The sequence below is a fragment of the Phyllobates terribilis genome, unplaced genomic scaffold (assembly GCF_046119375.1).
Source record: "Phyllobates terribilis strain yellow unplaced genomic scaffold, ASM4611937v1 Scaffold_9__5_contigs__length_417890890, whole genome shotgun sequence".
Classification (NCBI taxonomy): domain Eukaryota; kingdom Metazoa; phylum Chordata; class Amphibia; order Anura; family Dendrobatidae; genus Phyllobates; species Phyllobates terribilis.
The window spans coordinates 8,583,985-8,609,233 of record NW_027362769.1 but is presented as its reverse complement, the minus strand read 5'-3'; the positions used below and the strand labels follow the sequence as shown (position 1 = coordinate 8,609,233).

At 46.0% G+C, this 25,249-nt stretch overlaps 1 protein-coding gene across 20 annotated transcripts in view; it reads left to right on the top strand.

Annotated features, from left to right (window-relative positions):
* The window catches only part of GULP1 (GULP PTB domain containing engulfment adaptor 1), a 1,414,565-nt gene that overhangs the window by 1,214,642 nt on the left and 174,674 nt on the right, over positions 1–25,249 (top strand). For all 20 annotated transcript variants that reach the window (XM_073646319.1, XM_073646318.1, XM_073646301.1 and 17 more), the window contains one exon: positions 1,258–1,350. In XM_073646319.1, coding sequence (XP_073502420.1) covers positions 1,258–1,350 — 93 coding nt within the window. The remainder of the gene's footprint in view (positions 1–1,257; positions 1,351–25,249) is intronic.

Below are 25,249 nucleotides of genomic sequence, written 5' to 3'. Positions count from 1 at the left end.
CCAGGGAGAACATCCATGCTCCTCTTCTTCTTGAAAAGTTTCTTGCAGGCTTGAAGAGGTGGGAGCGTAAAGGAGGGGGGTACTGTAGCGTCGGCATCTCTGCCTCCTGCCCGACAGACGCTGATCTACTCACCACCGTGGCTCCGGTCCGGCATTCCCTGCTCCTCCCCCTGTCCTCTTTGCAGCTCCCGACCGGGGTGCGCGCGCGCTCCCATCTTCTTAAAGGAGACGCGCGCGCCATCCTAAAATTCTCCAGTTAATGGATGGAGGGCTGCCCCTACTTTAGGAACCTCCTCCATAATGGAGGTGCCTGTGCAAAGTTGTTATTTGTGTATTAACTCTCTCTCCTGCCCTCAGGTTCCCGTACCCACCAGCCTGTCTATCAGCCGTGCCCGCCAGCCTGTCTATCAGCCGTACCTGCCTGCCTGTCAGCCGTGCCCACCTGCCTATCAGCCGTGCCCGCCTGCCTGTTTATCTGCCGTGCCCGTCTGCTTGTCTACCTGCATCACCTGCCTGTCTGCCAGCCATGCTCATCAGCTGTGCCTGTCGGCTTCCGCCATCAGTCCCGTGGGAGTCGCCTGCTCTCACACGAGGTCGGTCCCAGAGTGGCACCTGATTCACCTTCACGGTCCCTCCTAGGTTCACGGAGTCAACTAAGCCGCCGTGTTGCCAGGGTCGGTCAGGGTAGGCACTTAGTTACGCCCCTCTGGTCCCTCCTTGTATCACAGCACAGAGGTTCCACCACCCTGATCCGTAACAGTTATCACATATACCCAGAAAAGTGTGAATTTTGCCTGAATGACTTTTCCCAGCAGTACAGATGATAATAAGCCTTCCTTTCACTTATTGTGCTTCTACTGCTTTATAGATGATTCTTTCGGACCTGATGTGTATGGAGGGGAGCAGGATCACATGGCATCTTACAATGTCCTCTCTCGTTGGACAATGTCTGAGCAGGAAATATTTGAGCCCAGTTGACACTGGATGACTAACATTACCCAGCGTCAATTTATTCATCTACTAGGGTACCAAATGGCTAATTTGCATGGTAGTAGCAAGAGGTGCAGGAGAATAAACAAACTTAAAAAAAATAAAAGTGGCTACGGAAAACAGGAAATCAGGAGAAAACATGGTATTTCACACTTTTTGTTGGTGACTGCTTATCCTTAATTATATCATTTAGTAAATTTTTGCTATAAAATACATGACTTGCTGCACTATGTGTTACACTTAATGTTTCATGTACTTATATTGCAGATTCAGGAACTTGAGACTGAAAATACAGACTTAAAATATAAAGTCCAAGATTTGGAGAACCAGTTAAGAATAAGTGACCTAACCTCCTCACCTGTAAGGAATTTATCTTGTCTACTCTATGGCTGATACATTTTTGTATAACTAAAGGTGTTGTTTAGTCAAAAAATGAAGAATAGAATGTAGCCAATGTATATAGTATATACTTTATTTGTGTTCCATCAATTCCAGATCTCAGAATGTTCTCAGTGCTATAAACTATTTCTATTTTCCAATCTCACACTCTTGACTATGTTCATATATACACAATATTCTCAATATTTCCTGTGAGCTATACTCTGTATATTAATATGCAAATACATTACATATCTAGTGAAGGTTTCCTTAACTCAGGTAATATAGTGCTGGGATATCACAGTGTAAAAGAAAGTGTTAATTGACACCTAAGTTCACATTAGTCAATGCCTTGTGCAATGTTAAGATACACTATATGGACAAGGATATCAGCAGCCGGTGAAGAATTGTTTTTATTTATTTTTTACGCCGTTCCTCGTGTGGTATAAGTGATTGGATGACTTTCTTCCTTGGGTCGGTGAGATTACAGCGATACCAGATTTATACCAGGTTTTTATGTTTGGCAGCTGTCACTTTTTTTTGCAAAGACTAGTTTTTGCATCGCCATATTTTGAGCTATAATTTTTTCATATTTCGGCTGACAGAGTCATGTAAGGGCTTGTTTTTTGTGGTACAATTTTCGGGCACATTTTTTGATCACTTTCTATTCTGATTTTTGGGAGGCAGAATAAACAAAAACCAACAATTCAGGTGTTGTTTTTTTTTTTTTTTTTTATGCCGTTCCACCTGTAGTAAAATTGATAAGGCAGCTTTATTCTTTGAATAAGTACGTTTACAGCGATTCTACATGTATATCGTTTTGTTATGTTTTGGCGCTGTGACTGTACAGCTTAAAATATTAATAAGCCAGATGATTAGATTGGTTAAGCCAAGAGAAATACACTATTGTGTTCATGTTGACTTATAATTGTATGTGTATTTCTGTGACTGGTCAAGAATGTCATACTATTTGTATAAAACTGAATGTTGAATTATCTTCCTTTGGAAACAATGAATGTTTGCTAATTATTTTTAATTAACATTTGTGTACCCTGTGGCTTATTTACTCACAAGACAGGAGGAAAAACTAAGCAAATTCATTAAATGCTCCAACAATGAGACATGAGGCTGCCCTCTCTAACCCCTCACCTGTGAATGTATACTTGAAGGTTGACTGTAACTATTTTTAAGGGACATGTGCTTCTGTAGCAGTCAGACTTGAAACAGAGAAGCAAGAGGACACTCAGACTCTCCACACCATCAGCTTGGTAGGATGGCTTTACCCAAAGAGACACAGATTTGGATTCTACATGATTCTAGTCTAAGGGTATATAGCCCTGACTGGATAGATATGGATCTGCTCCATTGACCATCAGAGACCCATGGATACATTTGGGGAGACCAGGTTGGGACGATGAAGTCACCTGGCCCCATGGATATTTTGTTTGGGGTTGCCAGGAGGGACCCACCGGTTACCGGAAATCCATGGAAACATTCAGAGAAGCCAGATTGGGACCAGCCGGTCATCTGGCCCCATGGAAACTCTCGGAGAGGCCAGGGTGGGACCCTCGGGTCCCCTGGCCTTGTATCTCGATAGACTGCTAGTTTCCTAGGCTTGCAACTACCTTCTCTCTGTGAGGGCCCACCAGAAGCCTCATACCAGTATTGGGGATGAGGGGTGATATGCATACCAGGATTGGGGATGAGGGGTGTCATGCATACCAGGATTGGGGATGAGGGGTGCCATACAAACTAGGATTGGGGATGAAGAGGTACCATGCATACCAGGATAGGCATGAGGGGGTACCATGCATACCAAGATAGGGATGAGGGGGTACCATGCATACCAGGATATCGATGAGGGGCCATTCACACCAGGATACGGATGAGGGGCCATGCATACCAGGATAGGGATGAAGGGGTACCATGCATACCAGGATTGGGATGAGGGGGTACCATACATACCAGGATACGGATGAGGGGGTACCATGCATACTAGGATTGGGATGAGGGGTGCTATGCATACCAGGATTGGGATGAGGGGTGCCATGCACACCAGGATAGAGATGAGCAGTACAATGCATACCAGGATAGGGATGAGGGATGCCATGCATACCAAGATAGGGATGAGGGGTGCCATACATACCAGGATGAGGGATGGGGTGCCATGCATACCAGGATTGGGGGATGAGGGGTGCCATACATACCAGGATTGGGATGAGGGGTGCCATGCATACCAGGCTAGGGATTAGGGGTACCATACATACCAGGATAGGGGATGGGGTACCATACATACCTGGATGGGGATAAGGGGTACCATACATACCAGTATTGGGGATGAGAGGTGCCATGCATGCCTCACTCAAGACTTTTCTTTTCAACTCCTTTGGCATGGTTAAAAGTTATTTTTTCATTCAAATTACTTTTGGGCTACTCCTAGCTCTTGTTTTGCCATCCAGCTTGTCCTATTGCAAGAGGACTGTGAAGACCACAGGAGTGTTTTTTTATACTTTCCCTCGTTACATAAGATTTGGTTCAGGTGATCACCTAATCAGAAGAACATTGAGTGGAAAAGTAGAATGAGGTGTACTTTGGCTGCATACCCTATAACTATATAGCAGACCCTCTCCTTTCTAATGGGAACATGTCATTACTGTGGCCCAGCTCTTTGTGTCTTTAAATTATTAGTGCGGTTTTTCCTAAATTTTGGCAGCCGTTGGACTCACTACCTACTCTATAGCTGAATAGCAGACCCTTTCCTTTCTAATGGGAACATGTCGTTACTGTGGCCTTGCTCTATGTGTCTTTAAATTGTTAGTGGAGTTTTTAACAAATTTTGGCAGCCCTTGCAGTCACAGCATTACCACAATCGGAGACCCGCTCCTTTATAATGGGAACATTTTTTTACTGAGATCCTCCTCTATGTCTCTTCAAAGGGGTATTGGGCTGCGCCTAAATTTTTGGCAGCTGTTGCAGTCACTGCATACGCAATAACAGTACAGGAGACCCACTCGTTAATAATGGGAACATCAAAGCATAGTCGGCTGATGGCTCTCTAACAATAGCGAGGGCCGACTTCTGGCCCTTTAAGAATAGTAAGGGCCGCCTGATGGGCCTATAAATATAGGCTTTGTGATGTTCAGAGTCCCTCCATCATAAATGAAACAGGATGTGTCTGATGATGTGTCACACACCACATGGCCAGATAACTGTAAAATGTTAAAATGACATTTCCCGGTGAATGCATTTGTCTTGGTTGAAAGCAATGCAAAAGTGGAAAAATGCATCAAAAACGCTACATGTGAACATAGCCCAAGGTGTGGAGGAGCATTTTTGTTTTTGTATATTTATTTTGATTTATATACAAGTCATTACCCTGGAAAAGATGTTCCTTAACATATTTCCCAGGAAAATCCATTTTGGTTTAGTTTTTGTATGTTTTATTGTGAGTCCGTAAAAGTGGCGTAATACCTCTGACAACATTGTTGATAGCATTGACCTGGGAGTCAGAAATGCTTCCAGGGTTCTACCCTATGCAGTTCCCATGTCATATGAGCACTGTTCCCATTGATTTGGGCAATTTTTAGGCCTTCTGCAGACCTCCGGGGGGAGCCGCCGGAAAAATGCTCGTTTCCCATAGACTTACATTGGGCCGACCACTCAAGCATTCCAATTTGCTTGACTCAAGCGAGTACCCGAGCATTTTAGTGCTCGCTCATCACTATTCCTTAACATATTTCCCGGGAAAATCCATTTTGATTTTGTTTTTGCATGTTTTATTGTGAGTCCGTAAAAGTGACGTAATACCGCTGACAACATTGTTCACACCAGTGACCTGGGAGTCAGAAATGCTTCCAGGGGTCTTCCTTATGCTGTTCTCATGTCATTTGAGCACTGTTCCCATCGATTTGGGCAATTTTTAGGCCCTCTGCAGACCTCCGGTGGAGCCGCCGGCAAAATGCTCGAGTTTCCCATAGACTTACATTGGGCTCGTTACTTGGACCGAGCACTCGAGCATTCCAATTTGCTCAACCCGAGCAACGAGTACCCCAGCATTTTAGTGCTCACTCATTAAATAATTGTGACTTGTTGAGAACTTCTAATGTTTCCAATGTGACACTGTGTGGCTAAATATAGGTGTAAATTATTGGCTCAAAGCCAATCTGTAGGACGTGTAAGCACAAAGGATGCACCAAATTTATAAAGCATCATGAGCCATTTTGATAAATTCGGTTGCATTGTTATATTGTCTAGGTTATGTTTACACAAATGGCCCTATTCATTAAGGTGTTTATTAGTGATGAGCGTGCATGCTCGCCAGAGCATCTCAGTGCTCGAGATGCCTGGTGCTCGGTCAATAATTTTGATATGCTCGGGCAGGAGCTCGAGCCCCGCCTTGCATGTTTGGTGCTGTTTAGACAGCGAATTAACATGCAAAGATTGCCCGATAGTCACTGTAATGCTGCTTCCATGTTGGTTGTGGCATTACAGTGTTTGGCTGGCCGCATAGCGTCATCGGGTCTATAAAAGACCCGGGGGCCCTATGCTCGTCACAGTCTACCCTGGAAACCGGCAGAGTAGGGAGAGGTGCTGATGACCGAGGGAGAGAATTGGCGGTTGTTTTATTGAGGTATTCCACAGCATTACAAATCTACACTAACTGCCCTTCTAAGGACTAATTCTGATGCATATCAATCCTGGTTATAGCAGGAGTTAGGCAGACAGAGTTGTGGAGAGTGTATACAACAGAGTAGGGTCCATTGCACGTTCTTTCTGCTGCTGTTACTCATCACAATCAATATAATACACCATTTTTACTACTGCTTTTGCTTGTTTGCAGCATACAGCCAGATTTGGTTGATTTTAATAGCATTACTGTATTGTGGAAGCAGAGAAACTTGTCCATCATCTCAGGTGGTCAAATATTACTGCCATAATAATCCTGATATTTTCAAGAACGTGACAAATATTCTACTCTATTTGAAGTCTGCCAGTTGTGTGTTTAAACCTATTCACACTTGCTTGCTGACCAATACCATATCTATAAGGCCACTGCCTAAAACTGTGGTCATCAGACATGATCCTATATTACTGTGGTAATAATCCTGACATTTTTGGGAACGTGACAAATATTCTGCTCTATTTATAGTCTGCCAGTTGTGTGTTTAAACCTATTCACACTTGCTTGCTAACCAATACCATATCTATTAGGCCACTTCCTAAAACCGTGGTCATCAGATGTGATCCTATATTACTGCGGTAATAATCCTGACATTTTTGGGAACGTGACAATTATTCTACTCCATTTAAAATGGGCAAGGCGCGTGGCAAGGGACGGGGAAGTGGCCATGATGATGATGGTGTTCGCAGAGGCCGAGGCTGTGGGCAAGCTGAAATTGTGCCTGCTGAGGGAGTACAACAAGCACCCACATCATGTCTCCCTACCTTCCTGTCCCACTTTATAGGGGGGGCACGGAACACCACCATTGAAGCCAGAGCAGTGTGAAAAGGTTGTTGTTTGAATAGCAGATAATGCTTCCAGTAAGTTTGCTGCCACCACCACCCTGTCTTCCACATGATCAGGTCTCAGTAGCCGTGAGTCTGGACTACATATTCCTCACCCTGATCCTCCTTCCTCCCACCATGCCGAGTCTCCGGAGACAAGTGGTCCCACACTTGGACACTCCGAAGAGCTGTTCAAATTTCTATTTATAGATTCTGGCCTCTCGCTCGGTCTGCTACAAGCAGACCTAGAGGAGATCGCATGTAGCGATGCCCAAATATTTGAGCAGCCACGGTCACATGAAGGCGACAGTGGGAAAGTTCAATTACTGTTACAAGAGGTGGATGATGATGATGAGACACAATTGCCAGCAAGTCAGGAGGAGGCCCAGGCTGCTTACATGGAAGACGAGGTGGTGGACGATGAAGTCACTGACCCAACTCGGCAAGGTGACATGCATAGCAAAGACAGCAGCGCAGGGGACGTAGCCCCACAACTGGCAGGAACAAGCAGTGGGGTGGCCACAGACACAAGGCGGGCAACTGTTCCCCAGAACACCAACATGAAAGAAGTTGACAGTCCAAAAGTTAGGTCTTCCAGAGTTAAAGACTGTCCAGTTAACCCCAAAAAGGCCATTTGCAACATCTGCCATTCCAGCATCAGCAGGGGCAGCAAAACTACCAGCGTGACCACCACCAGCATGCTCAAGCACATGACAGCAAAGCACCTGACTAGTTGGGCCAAATGCCAGGGTCCAGAAACAGTGTCTGCGGCTGACACCACTGCCTGTTCTGCTGTTGTGCGTGCACGCCAATCCCCTGTCCATGGCACACCCTGCACCAGTCGTTGCACACTTGCAACCACCAGCATCAGCAGCCACATCCATGTCCTTGTCCCAGCACAGTTTTCAGTTGTCCCTACCCCACTCCTTTGAATGCAAGCGCAAATACGCAGCCAACCACCCACAGTCCACAGTACTAAACTGCCACATTTCTCGTCTGCTTGCATTGGAAATGTTGCCTTTTAGGCTCATGGAGACAAAAGCTTTTCACAACCTTATGGCGTCGGACGTCCCTCGGTATTCGGTCCCCAGTCGCCACTATTTCTCCCGGTGTGCCATCTCCGCCTTACACAAGCACGTGTCCCAGAACATTTACCTTGCCCTCACCAACGCAGTTGCTTGGAAGCTCCTCCTAACCATGGACACGTGGACAAGTGGTTGTGGGCAGGGACGGTACATCTCACTGACGGCACACTGGGTTAATATTTTGGAAGCCGGGACCCAGTCGGACCCTGGGAAGGAACACATCCTTCCTACGCTGAGGATTCCAGGCCCTGGGTCAATGAGCGTTGCCCCCACATTCTACAGTTCCTGCACTTCATCCTCCTCTTCACATCAGTCAAAAACTGAAAGCACTGCAGCACTGCCTTGGCCAAGCGACAACAGGCACTGCTGAACCTAATGTGCTTAGGTGACAAACCACACACCGCTGCAGAGTTGTTGAAAGCTGTAACAGAGCAGGCAGATTTGTGACGGTCACCGCTGAACCTACAGTCAGGCATGGTCGTGTGTGACAATGGTCGGAACCTTGACTTACATTAGACTCGTTACTCGGGTCGAGCCCCCGAGCATTACAATTTGCCCAACCCGAGCAACAAGCACCCTGTAGCATCGGCGTCTCTGCCCCGTTCTAGGCAGAGACGCCGTCCCTCTCACCTCCCCGCTCCTGGCGCGGCGTCCTCCAGCGCTGCTCTCCCCGCTGCTTCCGGCACGCGCTCCTTCCCCGGCAGTGTGCTTAGGGCGCGCGCGCGCTCCCCCTCTCTTAAAGGGACCGCGCCCGCCGTCCTAAGGAGTCCCAGGCCAATTGCCGGAAGACCTCCCATATAAAAGGCACCTCCTCCAAAATGGAGGTGCCCAAGAAATGTTGTAGCACTGTTCACTACTCTGCTTCAGCCCTCAGGTCCCGTTGCCAGTTACCTGCCAGATACCTGCCAGTCGGCTGTCTATTTCCTGCCTGATATCCTGCTACCTGCCTGCTAGCCTGAGGTCCGACGGTCTGCCTTCCAACTCCTGTCAGTCTGTCTAAGGACCAGCTTGCCCGCTCACCTGGGAGCGCACATCTTCTACCTGCCTGCTTGCCTGAGGTCCGACGGTCTGCCTTCCAACTCCTGTCAGTCTGTCTAAGGACCAGCTTGCCCGCTCACCTGGGAGCGCACATCTGCTATCTGCCTGCTAGCCTACCTGGAGGCTCCGCCGTCACGTGCTGTGACCACCCGCCTGTCCAGAGACTCCTGCCCGCTCACCTGGGAGCACTCATCTGCTACCTGTCTGTTGGTTCTCCTGGAGGCTCCGCCGTCACATACTGTGACCACCCGTTCATCCAGAGACTCTCGCCTGCTCACCTGGGAGCTCAAGTCTATCATCTGCCGCCACAGGTCGTACCAATCCTTTACCCAGAGACTGCCCCGGTCACTTGCCGTGACCTCCTGCCCGTTCATCCAGAGACTGCCCCGGTCACTTGCCGTGACCTCCTGCCTGTTCATCCAGAGACTGCCCCGGTCACTTGCCGTGACCTCCTGCCCGTTCATCCAGAGACTGCCCCGGTCACTTGCCGTGACCTCCTGCCCGTTCATTCAGAGACTGTCCCGCTCACCTGCTGTGACTGCCTGCCCGTCTACCCTGGTCGCCACCCGCTCCCTTACAAGGACCGCCCCCTTGTATAGTAGCTCAGAGGTTCCGCCTCCCAGACCCGTTACACACCCATTGCTTAAATATTGCAATATTTGTCATTTTCACAGCCGGTTATACCAATATGGACATGACACAGGCGGAACATTGGCAGGACTGGGTGTGACTCCACCTGCCCATGAGATTTATTAAATTACTGGTAATCAATTAGGTGCAATGTACTCAAGTTAGCCCCTTTAAGAACAGCATGCACAGGACCAGACCTAACCCCTTTCTGATGCAGGGCGTAATAATACATACCTGCGCCTAGGATTTAATGCCCAGGTATGTATTATTACGCCTTGGCGATCGCACCCACGATTGCCACCAGGTGTCAGCTGATTTTTACAGCTGACACCCGGTACTATGTATACTATGTGTGTCCCGCATTGCTCCCGGCACATTAACCCCCAAAATGCTGTGATCGAAGTCTATTGCAGCATTTCCGGGGCAGGCAGAAGTTAAAGCGCCCCATTTACCTTGAATCGGAAGCCCCGTACTGTGAGCACGGGGTCCCGATCGTTGCCATGGTGACCCAATGTCGTCATGACGACATCCGGGTCACCAGGCATCAGGAAGTTAGATAGATCGTGCGCAATGCACGATATATCTAACTTGTGTCTGAAGGGCTGACAGCTTGCATAGCACAGGGATGCTGCTGCTACATCCCTATATTATGCAAGCGGTCAGTGTGCAAAAAATGAAAGTCCCATAGTGGGACAAATTGTAAAAGTGCAAAAAAAGTGTCAAAGTGAAAAAAAATTGTAAAAATAATTTTTAAAAAAATTAAAAAATAATCCTTAAAGAATAAAACTATACTGTACCCATAAATAAATAATATTATGAAAAAAAAAAGCCATAAAAGTACACATATTTGGTATCGCTGTGTCTGGAACAACCTGACCTATAAATCTGCCCCACTAGTTAACCCCTTTAGTGAACACGGTAAAAAAAAAATAAACAAAGCAAAAAACAATGTTTTATCATCATATCGCCAAACAGAAAATGGATTAAAACGCGATCAAAACGACTAAAGTAAATAAAAATGGTACCGCTGAAAACAGCATCTTGTCCCGCAATAAACAAACCACCAAACAGCTCCATCAGCTGAAAAATAAAAAAGTTATAGCTCTCAGAATAAAGCAATGCAAAAAAATGTTTTTTCTATATAATATTTTTTATTATTGTGTAAAAGCACCAAAAAAAAAAAATGTAGTATCGCTGTAAACGTACTGACCTAAAGAATAAAGCTGCCTTATCAGTTTTACCACACGCAGAACAGCATAAAATCGGCCGAAATATAGCAAAATTATTGCAAAAACTAGTCTTTGCAAAAAAAGTGTCTTTTAGTGTTTGACAGCTGCCAAACATAGAAACCCAATATAAATCTGGTATCGCTGTAATCACACCGACCCGAAGAATAATGTCGTCTAGTCACTTATACCACTTGAGGAACAGCGTAAAAAATAAACTCTATGGTTAGGGTTGTGCTATGGTTAGGGTTGTGCTAGGGTTAGGGTTGTGCTAGGGTTGTGCTAGGGTTAGGGTTGTGTTAGGGTTGTGCTAGGGTTAGGGTTGTGTTTGGGCTATGTTTGATGCATTTTTGCACTTTTGCATTGCTTTCAATGGCGAAAAAAACCCCAGTAAATTTAATTTTGCTACTTTATCTGGCCATGTTGTGTGTGAGACATGATCAGACACATCCTGCTTCATTTGTGAAGGAGGGACTCTGAAAGTCACAAAGCCTATTTTTATAGGGCCATCAGGCTGCCCTTACTATTCTTAAAGGGCCAGCAGTTGGCCCTAACTGTTGTTAGAGAGCAACCAGCCAGCTATGCTTTGTTGTTCCCATTATTAAAGCTTGGGTCTCCTATACTGTTATTGTGTATGCAAGGGCTGCCAAACATTTGGACGAACTCCAATACCCCTATGAAGAGACATAGAGGAGGGTATCATTAAAAAAACGTTCCCATTATAAAGGAGTGGGTCTCTTATAGTGGTAATGCCCATCCAGTGACTGCAAGGGCTGCATAAATTTGTGAAATACCCCAATACCAATTTGAAGACACATAGAGGTGGGCCTCAGTTACGACATGTTCCCATTAGAATGGAGCGGTTCTGCTATACAGTTATTGCGTATGCAGTGAGTACAACGGCTATCTAAATTTGGGAAATACCCCATGTGAAGAATATTGGGATTATACAGGTCTACAGAGTACAACTGTAACCGGACACTTTTGCAGCAAGCAGAAAGGAGGGGGCAGGGAGACAGTGAGTAACAAGCATCTCACAGCTGTCCCCATCAGCAGCTGTGAGCTGCTACAGGAAGACCCCCTGTGGACCCCAGCCATGTGGCATGTCCTTTGTGTCAGACAAGTAAAATTCAATACCAAGTTATGGGAATACGATACATCCCAGCGATACACCAAATAGATTTTTCGGAAACCCCTAGGGCCACTGTGTTTGGTCTTCACGCATAGCAGGAGCCCGTCTGGATCCGATGACACCAGAACCTGCTCCATAGGACCGTCCATTATGGAAGTTTAACTCATTTTAGTTTTTAGAGTTTGTAGCTGGGAGAGACCAGGGATGGAGATTGAGGTCCAGCCAGGGGGCAGGAGGGGGAGTGACCCAGAGTGGTTAAGAGCTTTAGCATCCCTAGCTCAGTGTCTTTTTCCCTGGTAGGTCGCAACTAGTGTTGAGCCACCCCCGTAGTGTTCGGGTTCGGTTCGGTTCGTCGAACACCGGGATGTTCGAGGAACTGTTCGTCGAACTGTTCGTCGAACACCTTAGAACACCGTCGAACACCGTTAAAACCAATGGCAGGCAAACAAAAACACATAGAAACACATAGAAAACACCTTCAAAGGTGTCCAAAAGCTGACAAACTGCTCAGAAGACGCTTTCTTTAAAAAAGCCGGCCGGCAATTCAGCAGCGGCATACACCGGTACCCGACAATTTAGACAAGAAGGAATAGAGCCTCACACATAGATTAGATAGATAGAAACATGTCAGTCACACATATAAGAAGCACAGTGACAGTGTTGCTTACTGTACTTGTCATTTAGTGTAAAGGATTTATTAAAAAATATAATAGTGTTTTCATGCACTGTCTCTTTAAAAAAGCCGGCCGGCAATTCAGCATCTGTACCCGACAATTTATAACAGACAGAATAGAGCTTCACACATAGATTAGATAGATAGAAACATGTCAGTCACATATATATGAAGTACAGTGACAATGTTGCTTACTGTACTTGTCATTTAGTGTAAAGGATTTATTAAAAAAAATAATAGTGTTTTCATGCACCGTCTCTTTAAAAAAGCCGGCCGGCAATTCAGCATCTGTACCCGACAATTTATAACAGACAGAATAGAGCTTCACACATAGATTAGATAGATAGAAACATGTCAGTCACATATATATGAAGTACAGTGATAGTGTTGGTTACTGTACTTGTCATTTAGTATTAAAATAAAGGATTTATTATTAAAAAAAATTGGCGTGGGGTTCCCCTTAATTTTAGTCTCTAGCGGAGGTTAAGCAGACAGCTGGGGCAGATGTTTGAAGCCTGGGAAGGGGATAATACCCACGGAGCTTCCCAGGCTACTAATATCAGCCCCCAGCTGAATACATAGCCTTTACTAGCTATTAAAATGGGGGACCCCCCCAAAAAAATGACGTGGGGTCCCCCCTAATTTAATAGCTAGCAAAGGCTAGGCAGACTGCTGGGGGCTGATATTAATAGCCCAGGAAGGGTGCCATGAATATTGGCCCCCTCCCAGGCTAGAAACACCAGCCGTCAGCCGCCCCAGAAATGGCGCATTCATAGGATGCGCCAATTCTGGCACTTAGCCTCGCTCTTCCACGCTGCCCTGTAGCGGTGGCAGGGGGTAATAGGGCTGGGGTTGATGTCAGCTTATAATGCCAGCTGACATCAAGCCCAGGTTAGTAATGGAGAGGCGTCTATAAGACACCCCCATTACTAACCCCATAGTCAAAGTTAAAAGAAAACACAAACACCCAGAATAAAGTCCTTTAATTGAAATAAAGACACAATCCTTTATTGTTCTAAATTAAACCATACTTACCATCACGCCCATTCCAGCTGAAGCCAACGATCTCCTGCAATAAAAGAAAAATAATAAAGCAACATCATCCTTACCTTTCCATGGTTCCCACGACAGCTTCAGCTCTGCTACATCGAGATGACAGGCTGGACCGCAGCAGAACGCTGCCATCCAGCCTGTCATCCCGCAGACACTGAGAAGCGCAGGCTCATGTCCAATGAACTCCGCTCACCTCATGCACCTCACTGACAGCGTGGGAAAATTCTCCTGCACTCAGCGCTTCAGCGTGAGAACTCTCCCACGCTGTAAGTGACGTGCATGAGGTGAGCCGAGTTCATTGGACATGACCTCGGCTCATCTTTATGCCGTCACAGAGAGACAATGTGGAGCGCAAGCAAGCCTGCGCTTCTCAGTGTCTGCGGGATGACAGGCTGGATGGCAGCTTTCTGCTGCGGTCCAGTCTGTCATCTCGATGTAGCAGAGCTGAAGCTGTCGTGGGAACCATGGAAAGGTAAGGATGAGGTTGCTTTATTATTTTATTTTTATTACAGGAGATCGTTGGCTTCAGCTGGAATGGGCGTGATGGTAAGTATGGTTTAATTTAGAACAATAAAGAATTGTGTCTTTATTTCAATTAAAGGACTTTATTCTGGGTGTTTGTGTTTTTTTTAACTTTGACTATGGGGTTAGTAATGGGGGTGTCTTATAGACGCCTCTCCATTACTAACCTGGGCTTGATGTCAGCTGGCATTATAAGCTGACATCAACCCCAGCCCTATTACCCCACTGCCACCGCACCAGGGCAGCGTGGAAGAGCGAGGCTAAGTGCCAGAATTGGCGCATCCTATGAATGCGCCATTTCTGGGGCGGCTGACGGCTGGTGTTTCTAGCCTGGGAGGGGGCCAATATTCATGGCTCCCTTCCTGGGCTATTAATATCAGCCCCCAGCTGTCTGCCTAGCCTTTGCTAGCTATTAAATTAGGGGGGACCCCACGTCATTTTTTTGGGGGGGTCCCCCATTTTAATAGCTAGTAAAGGCTATGTATTCATCTGGGGGCTGATATTAGTAGCCTGGGAAGCTCCGTGGGTATTACCCCCTTCCCAGGCTTCAAACATCTGCCCCAGCTGTCTGCTTAACCTCCGCTAGAGCCTAAAATTAAGGGGAACCCCACGCCAATTTTTTTAATAATAAATCCTTTATTTTAATACTAAATGACAAGTACAGTAACCAACACTATCACTGTACTTCATATATATGTGACTGACATGTTTCTATCTATCTAATCTATGTGTGAAGCTCTATTCTGTCTGTTATAAATTGTCGGGTACAGATGCTGAATTGCCGGCCGGCTTTTTTAAAGAGACGGTGCATGAAAACACTATTATTTTTTTTGATAAATCCTTTACACTAAATGACAAGTACAGTATTCAACACTGTCACTGTACTTCATATATATGTGACTGACATGTTTCTATCTATCTAATCTATGTGTGATTCTCTATTCCTTCTATTCTAAATTGTTGGGTACCGCTGCTGAATTGCCGGCCGGCTTTTTTAAAGAGACGGTGCATGAAAACACTATTATTTTTTTGATAAATCCTTTACGCTAAATGACAAGTACAGTAAGCAGCACTTTCACTGTACTTCGTATATATGTGGCTGACATGTTTATATCTATCTAATCTATGTGTGAAGCTCTATTCTTTCGGTTCTAAATTGTCGGGTACCGGTGTATGCCGCTGCTGAATTGCCGGCTTTTCATGTTTCACTGTTGGCACTGTTCCCATCGATTTGGGCAATCACTGTAATGCCACAACCACCATGGCTGTGGCATTACAGTAAGTGGCAGACAATCCCTGCATGATTGGTGCTCTAAATAGCGGCAGACATGCAGTACACGCTTTTGGTGCACGAACAGTTATCGAACATAACCTCGAACAGCCGAATTTTTTGCAAATCGTTCGGGTTCGTCGAACAACTCGAACACCACCCAAAACAGCTCGAATTTGAGATTGGCGAACAGTTCTAGTCGAACACCGCTCATCTCTAGTCGCAACAACACATCATGTGGGAGAAGTCTTGCAACAAAGGGGACCACTAGCCTCCCATGTGGCAGCCCCGACCCCGCAAGTCAGGCCTTCCATCTGACTTGTAACTGACTCTCAATAACTGCTTATTTCTTTTGTACCACTACTATTGTGTTTGCATCTCTGACCATTATGTATGTATGTAAAAAAAAAAAAAAGAGAACAGGGCGCAATGGGTGACTCAGTAATAAATATGTAAGGGGGTGTGGGAATGGCTACTAACCTTATGGAGTTGTGCACCTCTGCACAACCCCAGTGTAAAGCTCCACAGGCTGCGCTCCGTTCGTGGCTGTCATCTGCTTTCAGCGGCGTTCACAGATCCTGATCTCGCGATGTTGAGTCACATGATCAGGTTAGTTGCGCTTACCGCCCAGCTTCACCACCACTCCTGGCAGCGTTCCGGAGGGGTTAGGGCAGCGCAGTTTTCAAACCAAGGTAGTGACTACTTAATTATCTTCATCCCACAGGTGGATGAACAGGTAAATGGAGGCAGCTCTTCCTCACCCCAACCAGGGGGAAAAAAAAACAATCAGTGAATGTGGATAGCGATATCAGAGCGCCAATACAGGGTAAAAATTAAATTAAAATGACGGATTTATTAACACACACAACGCGATTCGGTGGACAAGGCCACCTTCATTAGGCCGTGTTGTGTATATTAATAAATCAGTCATTTTAATTTAATTTTTACCCTGTTTTTGGCACTCTGATACCGCTATTCACATTCACTGATCATTATGTATGTATAACCCTTATGTATATACTGTAATGTCTAGTGTGCCCTTAAGGCGATTAAATATATAATTTAACCTTGGGCTGCCCTTTTATCTAGATCCACGAACCCTCACATCCATTGTTGGGTCCAACGAACACACTACCGGGGCTGGTTTCTGGCCCGATATAATTCCCGCTATACCTAATAGAAGCTGGTGGCAGCTCTACCAGGCCAACAAGGTTCTGCTTCACTGGAGCTAGTGAAGGGGCCTCTCACCTTGACAGGGGTGTGAGCTAGTGTGATGCAGTGTCAGTGACTGGGTGTGCCACCTCTTCTCACTCCCAGTGCCTTCCTGTACCCGTGTGGACAGGGGGTGTTCTGTGTAGAACTGTACCAATCTGACTTTTCGTGTCCTTAAGGGCAGATCCATATCACATGTTCCGTTTGGTAATTGTTACGTAAGGTGGGTGAAGGGGGTGTGGATCCTTGACATGTGGTGGCAGAGGTGGGATTCTGCGGGGTCTCTCTGGTGCCATTCTTCACAAGTGGTGGCAGCCATGGGATTCTGCTGGATTTCTCTGCTGCCATCCATCACACCCAATACCAATTTGAAGACACATAGAAGTGGGTCTCAGTAACGACATGTTCCCATTAGAAAGGAGCAGTTCTGCTATACAGTTATTGCATAGGCAGTGAGTACAACGGCTGCCTAAAATTGGGACAAAACACTAGCGGCAGTGCAGGCCTGGACCTTCAAGGCGTAGAGAGACAGTTCATGCCACGTATGCAGCTTTGATACACAATAATTATAAGGCACAGAGGAATCACAGAAAACATTGGTACAGTCGGCAAGGTACTCCTTCAGCATCTTACCAAATGTTTCCTTCCTTGTGAGACTACCCAGCGCATCAGGGCTTGTGCGATGGTAGGGTCTGAGAAAACTGTCCCAGAACTTTGACAGTGTTCCCCTGCTTCTGCTGGATTGCATTTGTGTCTCTCTCGCCTGTACTCCTTGGTTGTCCAATGAACTGTGACCTTACTGCCAGCGTTTTCAGATGGGAATTTTTTTAATAATTTCGCAACAAGGGCCTTCTCGTTCTGCCCCATTTTATTAGACCTGTTCGCCGCAGGAATGAGAGATAGAAAGTTCTCCTTGTAGCATGGGTCTAGAAGTGTCATCAACCAGTAATGACTGTCACTCAAAATTTGGAGAACGCGAGAGTCACGGGAAAGGCAGCGTAACATAAACTCAGCCATGTGTGTGGGACTGCTAACAGACAAGACTTCCATGTCCTCACCAAGAGGACAACTGACCATACTCTCCTCCTCATCCTCATCCTCATCCTCCCTCTCTTGAGGCCATCCACGCTGAACAAACGGTATGGCAGTTGTGCGGGTAGTACCGTCTATAGCGCAGGAAACTAGCTCCTGTTCTTCCTCCTCCTCCTCCTCCTCTTCCTCATTGTCACTCAATCCACATTGGGATGAGATGAGGCTGGGCTGTATAGAATCACCCTGTATGGTTGCTTGCTCCATATCATCGTGCTCTGCCTGCGATGCATCCTCTTTAATTGTGAGCAGCGAGCGTTACAGAGCGTTGTCACCTGCAGACATTGTTTCTGGACCCTGGCATTCGGCCGACTTAGACGGGTGCTTGCTGTCATGTACCTGATCATGCTGGTGATGGTAAGGCTTCTAGTTTTGCTACCCCTGCTGATGCTGGCCTGCCAGATGGTGCAAATGGCCTTTTTGGAGTTATCTGCTGAGTTTTTAAATAAGAACCAGACTCGGGAAGACCTAACAATACTGGTGATTTCTGTTGTGCTGGTGTTCCGGGAAGCGGTTGCCCGCCTTGTGTCTGTGGCCAACACACAGCTTGTTCCTGCCTGTTGTGGTGCTATGCCTCCCTCCCCCTGTGTGCTGCTGTCTTCGCTCTGCATGTCACCTTGCCAGGTTGGGTCTAAGACTTCATTGTCCTCCGCCTTGTCTTCCACGTCCACACCCTGATCCTCCTCCTGACTTTCTGGCAATTGTGTCTCATCATCATTCACCTCTTGCGACAGTAATTCCACTTTCCCACCATTGCCTTCATGTGACTGTGGCTGCTCAAATATTTGGCCATTGCTACACGCATTCTCCTCTTGCCCCGCTTTAAGCTGGCTGGGCGAGAAGCCCAAATCTATAAATGGAAAGTGAACAGCTCTTTGGAGTGTCCAAGTGTGGGATCAGTTGTCTCCGGGCACTCTGCATGGTGAAAGGAAGGAGGATCAGGGTGAGGAATATGCAGTCCAGACTCATGGCTACTGAGACTTGACCGCGTGGAAGACAGGGTGTTGTTGGTGGGGGTGGCAAAGTGACTGGAAGCATTAACTGCTATCCAACCAACAACCTTTTGACACTGCTCTAGGTTCAATAGTGGTGTGCTGAAGTCCCCTAGCAATTGGGATAGGAAGGTCGACAAAATGTGAGTGTTTGTTGTGGCACAATTTCAGCTTGCCCACGGCCTCGGCCTCTGCATGCACCATCACCATCACGTTCACTTCCCCGTCCCTTGCCACGCGCCTTGCCCATGTTAAATGGAGATTAATATTTTCCTTGTTCACTACAAATGGCTGGATTTGTACCACAGTTATATGTGATACGTCTGACAGACAACCACAGTTTTAAATAGTGGCTCTGTAGTTTACTATTCTTGGCAGCAACCACATGTGAATAGCTTCCCTGACACACTGCTAAAAACTCTAAATGGAGGATAATATATTCCACATTCACTACAAATGGCTTTATTTGTACCCCAGTTATATGTGATACGTCTGACGGATGCCCACATTTTAAAATAGTAGGCTTGTGGTTTACTATTCTTCACAGCAACCACGTGTGAATTGCTTCACTGACACGCTGCTACAAATTCTAAATGGAGGACAATATTTTCCACGTTCACTACAAATTTCTGGATTTTTATCGCTGTAATATGGGATCATGTCTGATGATGGAAAAGGTCTGGCTGTATTCTGCAGTGCTAACAAGCAAATGGAGCAGTAAAATGGTGTACTCTGGATTGCTTTTTAAGCAAATAATCAGGATTAAGATTAAAAAAATTAGCCCTAGCCCCTGATTTCTGGGGCCTCGTCTACGGGTATCTATAACAGCAGGAGCAGACAGAATGTGCAATGGACCTTCTTGTGCTGTATACACTGCGATAAACTCTGCCTGCCTGCCTAACTCCTGCTATCACCTTCACCACTGAATATATGCAGCTGGATTAGTCCTCAGAAGAACTGTTAGTTCAGATGGATATATAGATATGTTGTGGAATACCTGTACTAACTAATAAACAAGCAAATCTCTCACTCAGCAGCAGCTCTCCCTTTTCTGCCTGTTTGCGGGTGAGACTATGACAAGCATAGGGGCACCAGGTCTTATATAGATCTGATGACGCTATGCAGCCAGCTAATCATTGGAATACCACAACAAACATGGCTACGGCATTACAGTGTGTGGTAGACAATCCCTGCATGTTCAATGGCTCTCTAAAGAGCACCAAACATGTAGGGCAGGGACCCGAGCAACCCGAAAATTCTCGCTGAGTGCCGAGAATGTCGAGCACAGTGATGCTTGGGCGAGTACCGAGTAGTGGCGAGCATGTTCGCTCATCACTACTCAAGACTAATGACAACTTATTCAATATGATGACCTAATGTTATTAAATTCTGTGCCGTACCTCTGGGTTCAAAATGTTCACTATACCCCTTGATAAAATCCTTTAGGGGTCTAGTTTCCAAAATAGGGTCACTTGTGGGGAGTTTCCACCGTTTAGGCACATCATGGGCTCTCCAAACGTGGCATGTCGTCTGCTCTCGATTCCAGCCAATTTTGTGTTCAAATAGTCACACAGTGCTCCTTCCCTCCTAAACCCTGTGGTGTGCCTAAGAAGTGTTTTTTCCCCCACATATGGGATATCTACGTACTTAGGAGAAATTGCACAACAGCTTTTGGGGTTCATTTTTTTCCTCTAACCCTTGTGAAAATAAAAAATTTGGGGCTAAAGTAACATTTTTGTGGAAAAAGTTTGATTTTTTTTATTTTTACGGCTCTACGTTATAAACTTCTGTGAAGCACCTGCGGGTTCAAGGTGCTCACTACATATCTACTGTATATATGTTCCCTGAGGGGTCTAGTTTCCAAAATGGTGTCACGTGTCGGGGGTTTCAACTGTTTAGGCACAAAAGGGGCTCCCTAAATGCGACATGGCATCTGCTAATTATTCAAGAAAATTTTACATTCAAAAAGTCAAATGGCGTTCCTTCCCTACCGAGCCCTGGAGTGTGCCCAAACAGTGGTTTTCCTCCACATATGGGTTATCGGCATGCTCAAGAGAAATTGCACAACAAATTTTGGGGTCCATTTTTTCCTGTTACCCTTGCGAAAATAAAAAAGTTGGGTCTAAAGTAACATTTTTGTGAAAAAAAGTTAAATGTTCATTGTTTTCTTCCACATTCCAAAAATTAATGTGAAGCATCTGAAGGGTTAATAAAATTCTTGAATGTGGTTTTGAGCACCTTAATCGGTGCAGTTGGTAGAATGGTGTAAATTTTGTTTACTTTTGTCATAAAGGCCCCTCAAAGTCACTTCAAATGTGATGTGGTCCCTAAAAAAATGGTTTTGTAAATTTTCTTGGAAAAATGAGAAATCGCTGGTCAAATTTTAATTCTTCCCATAACTTCCTAACAAAAAAAAATTTTGGTTCCAAAATTGTGCTGATATAAAATACACATTTTATAAATGTTATTTATTGACTATTTTGTGTGACATATCTGTCTGATTTAAGGGCATGAAAATTAAAATTTTGAAAATTGCAAAATTTTCAAAATCTTCGCCAAATTTCCGATTTTTTCACAAACGCTAGTCATATCAAATAAATTTTACCAGTGTCATGAAGTGGAATATGTCATGAAAAAACTTTCTCAGAATCAGTGGGATTCGTTGAAGCGTTCCAGAGTTATTACCTTATAAAATGAGAGTGGTCAGAATTGTAAAAATTCACCTGGTCATTAACGTGCAAACCACCTTCGGGGGTAAAGGGGTTAAAGAATTGGCCCCTGAAATTTAACAACAAAAGTTATGTATGATTAGTAAATCTACCCAACCATACTTTCAGATATTATTGACAAATATTAAGGTTAAAAGATGACAAAACTATATATAGTTGCTCCACAGAATATTCACAGAGGACTGCCACAATACACACACATACACACATGTGTATATACTGTGTGTGTGTATGTATATATATATATATTGTAGTGTGGCGGTATTCACACTGTGTGGTAATGAGGCAGTGAACCAAGGAAAGTTCAACTTAAATATCTTTACTCGCAAAAACTCACAAATGATGTCCTCCGGATCGCAGCCTGGTGGTCCAGACAGCAGCACTGTTTTGCTCTGAGGTGCACCATTTACGTTGCCTTCACAGGCCATTGTTATGCCTTCACACAGGCTTGCAGTGCACAGAGCCTCCTTCTCTGCAGCTAGCAAATAAACCACTGACACACCCAAATCTTTGTAGCAGGTTTTTAAATGAAAACTGAGAACATGAGCCACATGTAAAACCCGGGCTGGAGGGAGTGATCCGCCCCAATTCCATCCTGTAGATCGCTCCAAATATAAAAGCTCATGTCGGGTTTTCTTAGTCGAACTTGGTCAGATAGCTTGACCAAGTTCACACTTACTTTTATTTTGCACTGCAACCACAGCTGTATCTGTGATTGCAATGCACTCCAGCAAGTTCAATAACCTTCTATGCGCATCTTTGAGGGATACATACCATCCCTTGCATATGATCCCCCTCACTGCCTCACATAACCCCCACTCTGTTCAAACTTGTGGGGTTGAACACCTGTCACTATACAGGGTGCCCGTGACAGGGCATCCGCAATTCCCTGTGACTTCCCAGCTTGATGTTCCTTTGAGAAACTAAAATTTTGCAGTGATAGGAACCATCTGGTGATGGGGTGAATGACCTGGGGTGAATGGTCCGTTACCAAACGAAACTGTCGCCTGAGCAAATAGTAGCGCAGGGTCTCCAAGGCCCACTTAATGGCTAAGCATTCCTTTTCCACTACAATGCAATTTTTTTCTGCCAGGGTAAGTTTCCTGCTCAAGTAGGTGACCGGATGTTTTTCTCCGTTCACCCCCTGTGACAGCACCGCTCCTAGGCCTACCTCTGAAGCGTCCATTTTTACTATAAAGCCTTTCTTGAAGTCTGGGCTGGTGAGGACAGGCTGTCCGCTAGGGGCGTACGGTACATAGTGGCAGACCACGCTGCCGCTATGGGGCCCGTGAGACAGGGGTGCCCTGGAGACAGGAGGCAGAAGGATCCACTTCTGCAAAAGCTGTGTGTCCAGGGTACAGATGATGACTCACTGTCTGCTCTGTCAGAGCGGGAGAAGAGGCTCCGCTCACCAGCTCCGGCCTTCATCTGAAGCGTGAGGCAGCTTACAGCATGGACACTGCTCTCCCTGCCTCCCCCCCTTGCTCTGTACATTAGGGCTCTGCTCTCCCTGTCCTCCCTCTCTCCGCTCTGTATATTTGTGCTCAGCTCTTCCTGCCCCCCTCTCCCTGCTCTGTATATTAGTGCTCTGCCCTCCCTGCTCTGCTTATTAGTTCTCTGCTCTCCCTGCCCTGCCTGTTCTGTATATAAGTGCGCTGCTCTCTCCCTGCTCTGTATATTAGTGCTCTGCTCTCCCTGCCATCCCTCTCTCTGCTCTGTATATTAGTGCTCTGCTCTCCCTGCCCCCCTCTCTCTGCTCTGTATATTAATGCTCTGCTCTCCCTGTCCCCCTCTCTCTGCTCTGCTGGACAGTGTGGGGAGGCTGCTGAGGTCATGCTGCTGGACAGTGTGAGGAGGCTTCTGAGTGGAGGCTGCTGGACAGTGTGGCGAGGCTGCTGAGAGCAGGCTGAGGAGGGGAGACTGCTGGACAGTGTGGGAAGGCTGCTGAGTGGAGGCTTCTGGACAGTGTTGGAAGGCTGCTGAGGGCAGGTTGAGGATGGGAGGCTGCTGAGTAGAGGCTGCTGGACAGTGTTGGAAGGCTGCAGATGGCAGGCTGAGGATGGGAGGCTGCTGGACAGTTTAGGAAGGCTGCTGAGGGCAGGCTGAGGAGGGGAGGCTGCTGGGCAGTGTGGGGAAGCTGCTGAGTGAAGGCTGCTGGACAGTATTTGTTCTTTGTATGCGGTATTATTAGGTCACTATGTGGTGGTAATATGTGGTCCGGCCATGGTGTGATGGTATTTATCCCTTGTATGTGATATTACTGGTCATTTTAAAAAATGTATGTGACATATTCCTTTAAAGATACAAAAATAAAAATATACCTAAAGAATATTGGATATTATTAGAAATGTTTAATAGATTAGAGTAGAGTAGGGCCTGGCAAGAAGAGTCTCATTGTCCTGGTGGCGGCTTAAAAAAATCTTTTGGCCAAAACAAAAGCTGATGGCTATGTATGTGATATGGTGTTCATTGGGAACTGTTAGGCCATGTTCACATGTTCAGTAGTTGGTCAGTATTTTACATCAGTATATGTAAGCCAAAATCAGGAGAGGGTGAAAAATGCAGAAGTGGGGATGTGTTTCTATTATACTTCTCCTCTGATTGTTCCACTCCTCATTTTGACTTATAAATACTGGTGTGAATGTGGCCTTAATGTGTGATTGGTGAGTGCAGAAGTGGGGTTTTTCCAAGAGTGGGTGGTGGAACTGTGGAGCTTGGGTGGAGCCTGGGCGGAGTCTCAAGGGGGCCCAAAATTTTTGCCAATATGGGGCCCTGAAATTCCTGGTGGCAGCCCTGGCTTTAGTGTCCCCTTTTCTAATGCTTCTGTTTACAATGGCTGCAAACGTCTCAGCCCTGTTGCCCCATGTGACATCTCCAGTCAATCACTGGCTTCATGGTCTTGAGTCGTATACCACCAACAACCTGCAAAAGACACTTAGGGTGTCCAGGTTGTGCCACCTGCAGCCCATGTAAATAGAAGCATCAAAGACGTGGCACTGGAGATCTGTAAACTATAAGGGGAGTATATATTGCTGCCCATGTGCATCATTTTCATTATTTTGTACAACCCCATTATAGTTTTTTTTTGCATAGAATGTACTTTTAGAGCTGTAAGAAAAAAAAATTGTGTTTAAAAGTGTGCGCCTAAGGGTACATGCCCACGATCAAGAATAGCAGCATTTTCCATACAGCATCTAAAAAGCTGCGTTCTAATTACGCACTTAAATCTGCATGTGTTTAGGGAACTATGCGGATTTACCACATCTAATGACTGGCTATGTGTGAAACTATGCAGCTTAGAATAGCATCTTCGCTACATAAATTAACATGCTGCGACCCATAAATACCTCTGGTTGCCATATGTGCCTGTGAGCGGCGCTATCGCTGTTCGCTCAGTCCGCACCATGTGACCCCGTCTGCGGCCGCCGCTGATGTCCATTGATGTCACGTCAACTTCCAGATTTCCTTGATTCACCCAGGCGTGACCCAGTGACACGCACCCCTATGATTGACTGGGCTGTGTGACGCCATGACCCAGCCTACTCCACCGAGAGGGGGGCCCATTTAGGACTTTTGCTATGGGGCCCCATGGTTTCTATGTACGCCCCTGTTTTCCGCACAATGCCAACTTCATGGATTGGAACGCTTCCTCCGCTTAAGTGTTCCACTGAACTATGACCGACTGATTTCCCTTTAAGAGATCAGTCAGGGGTGCCAATCTCCCA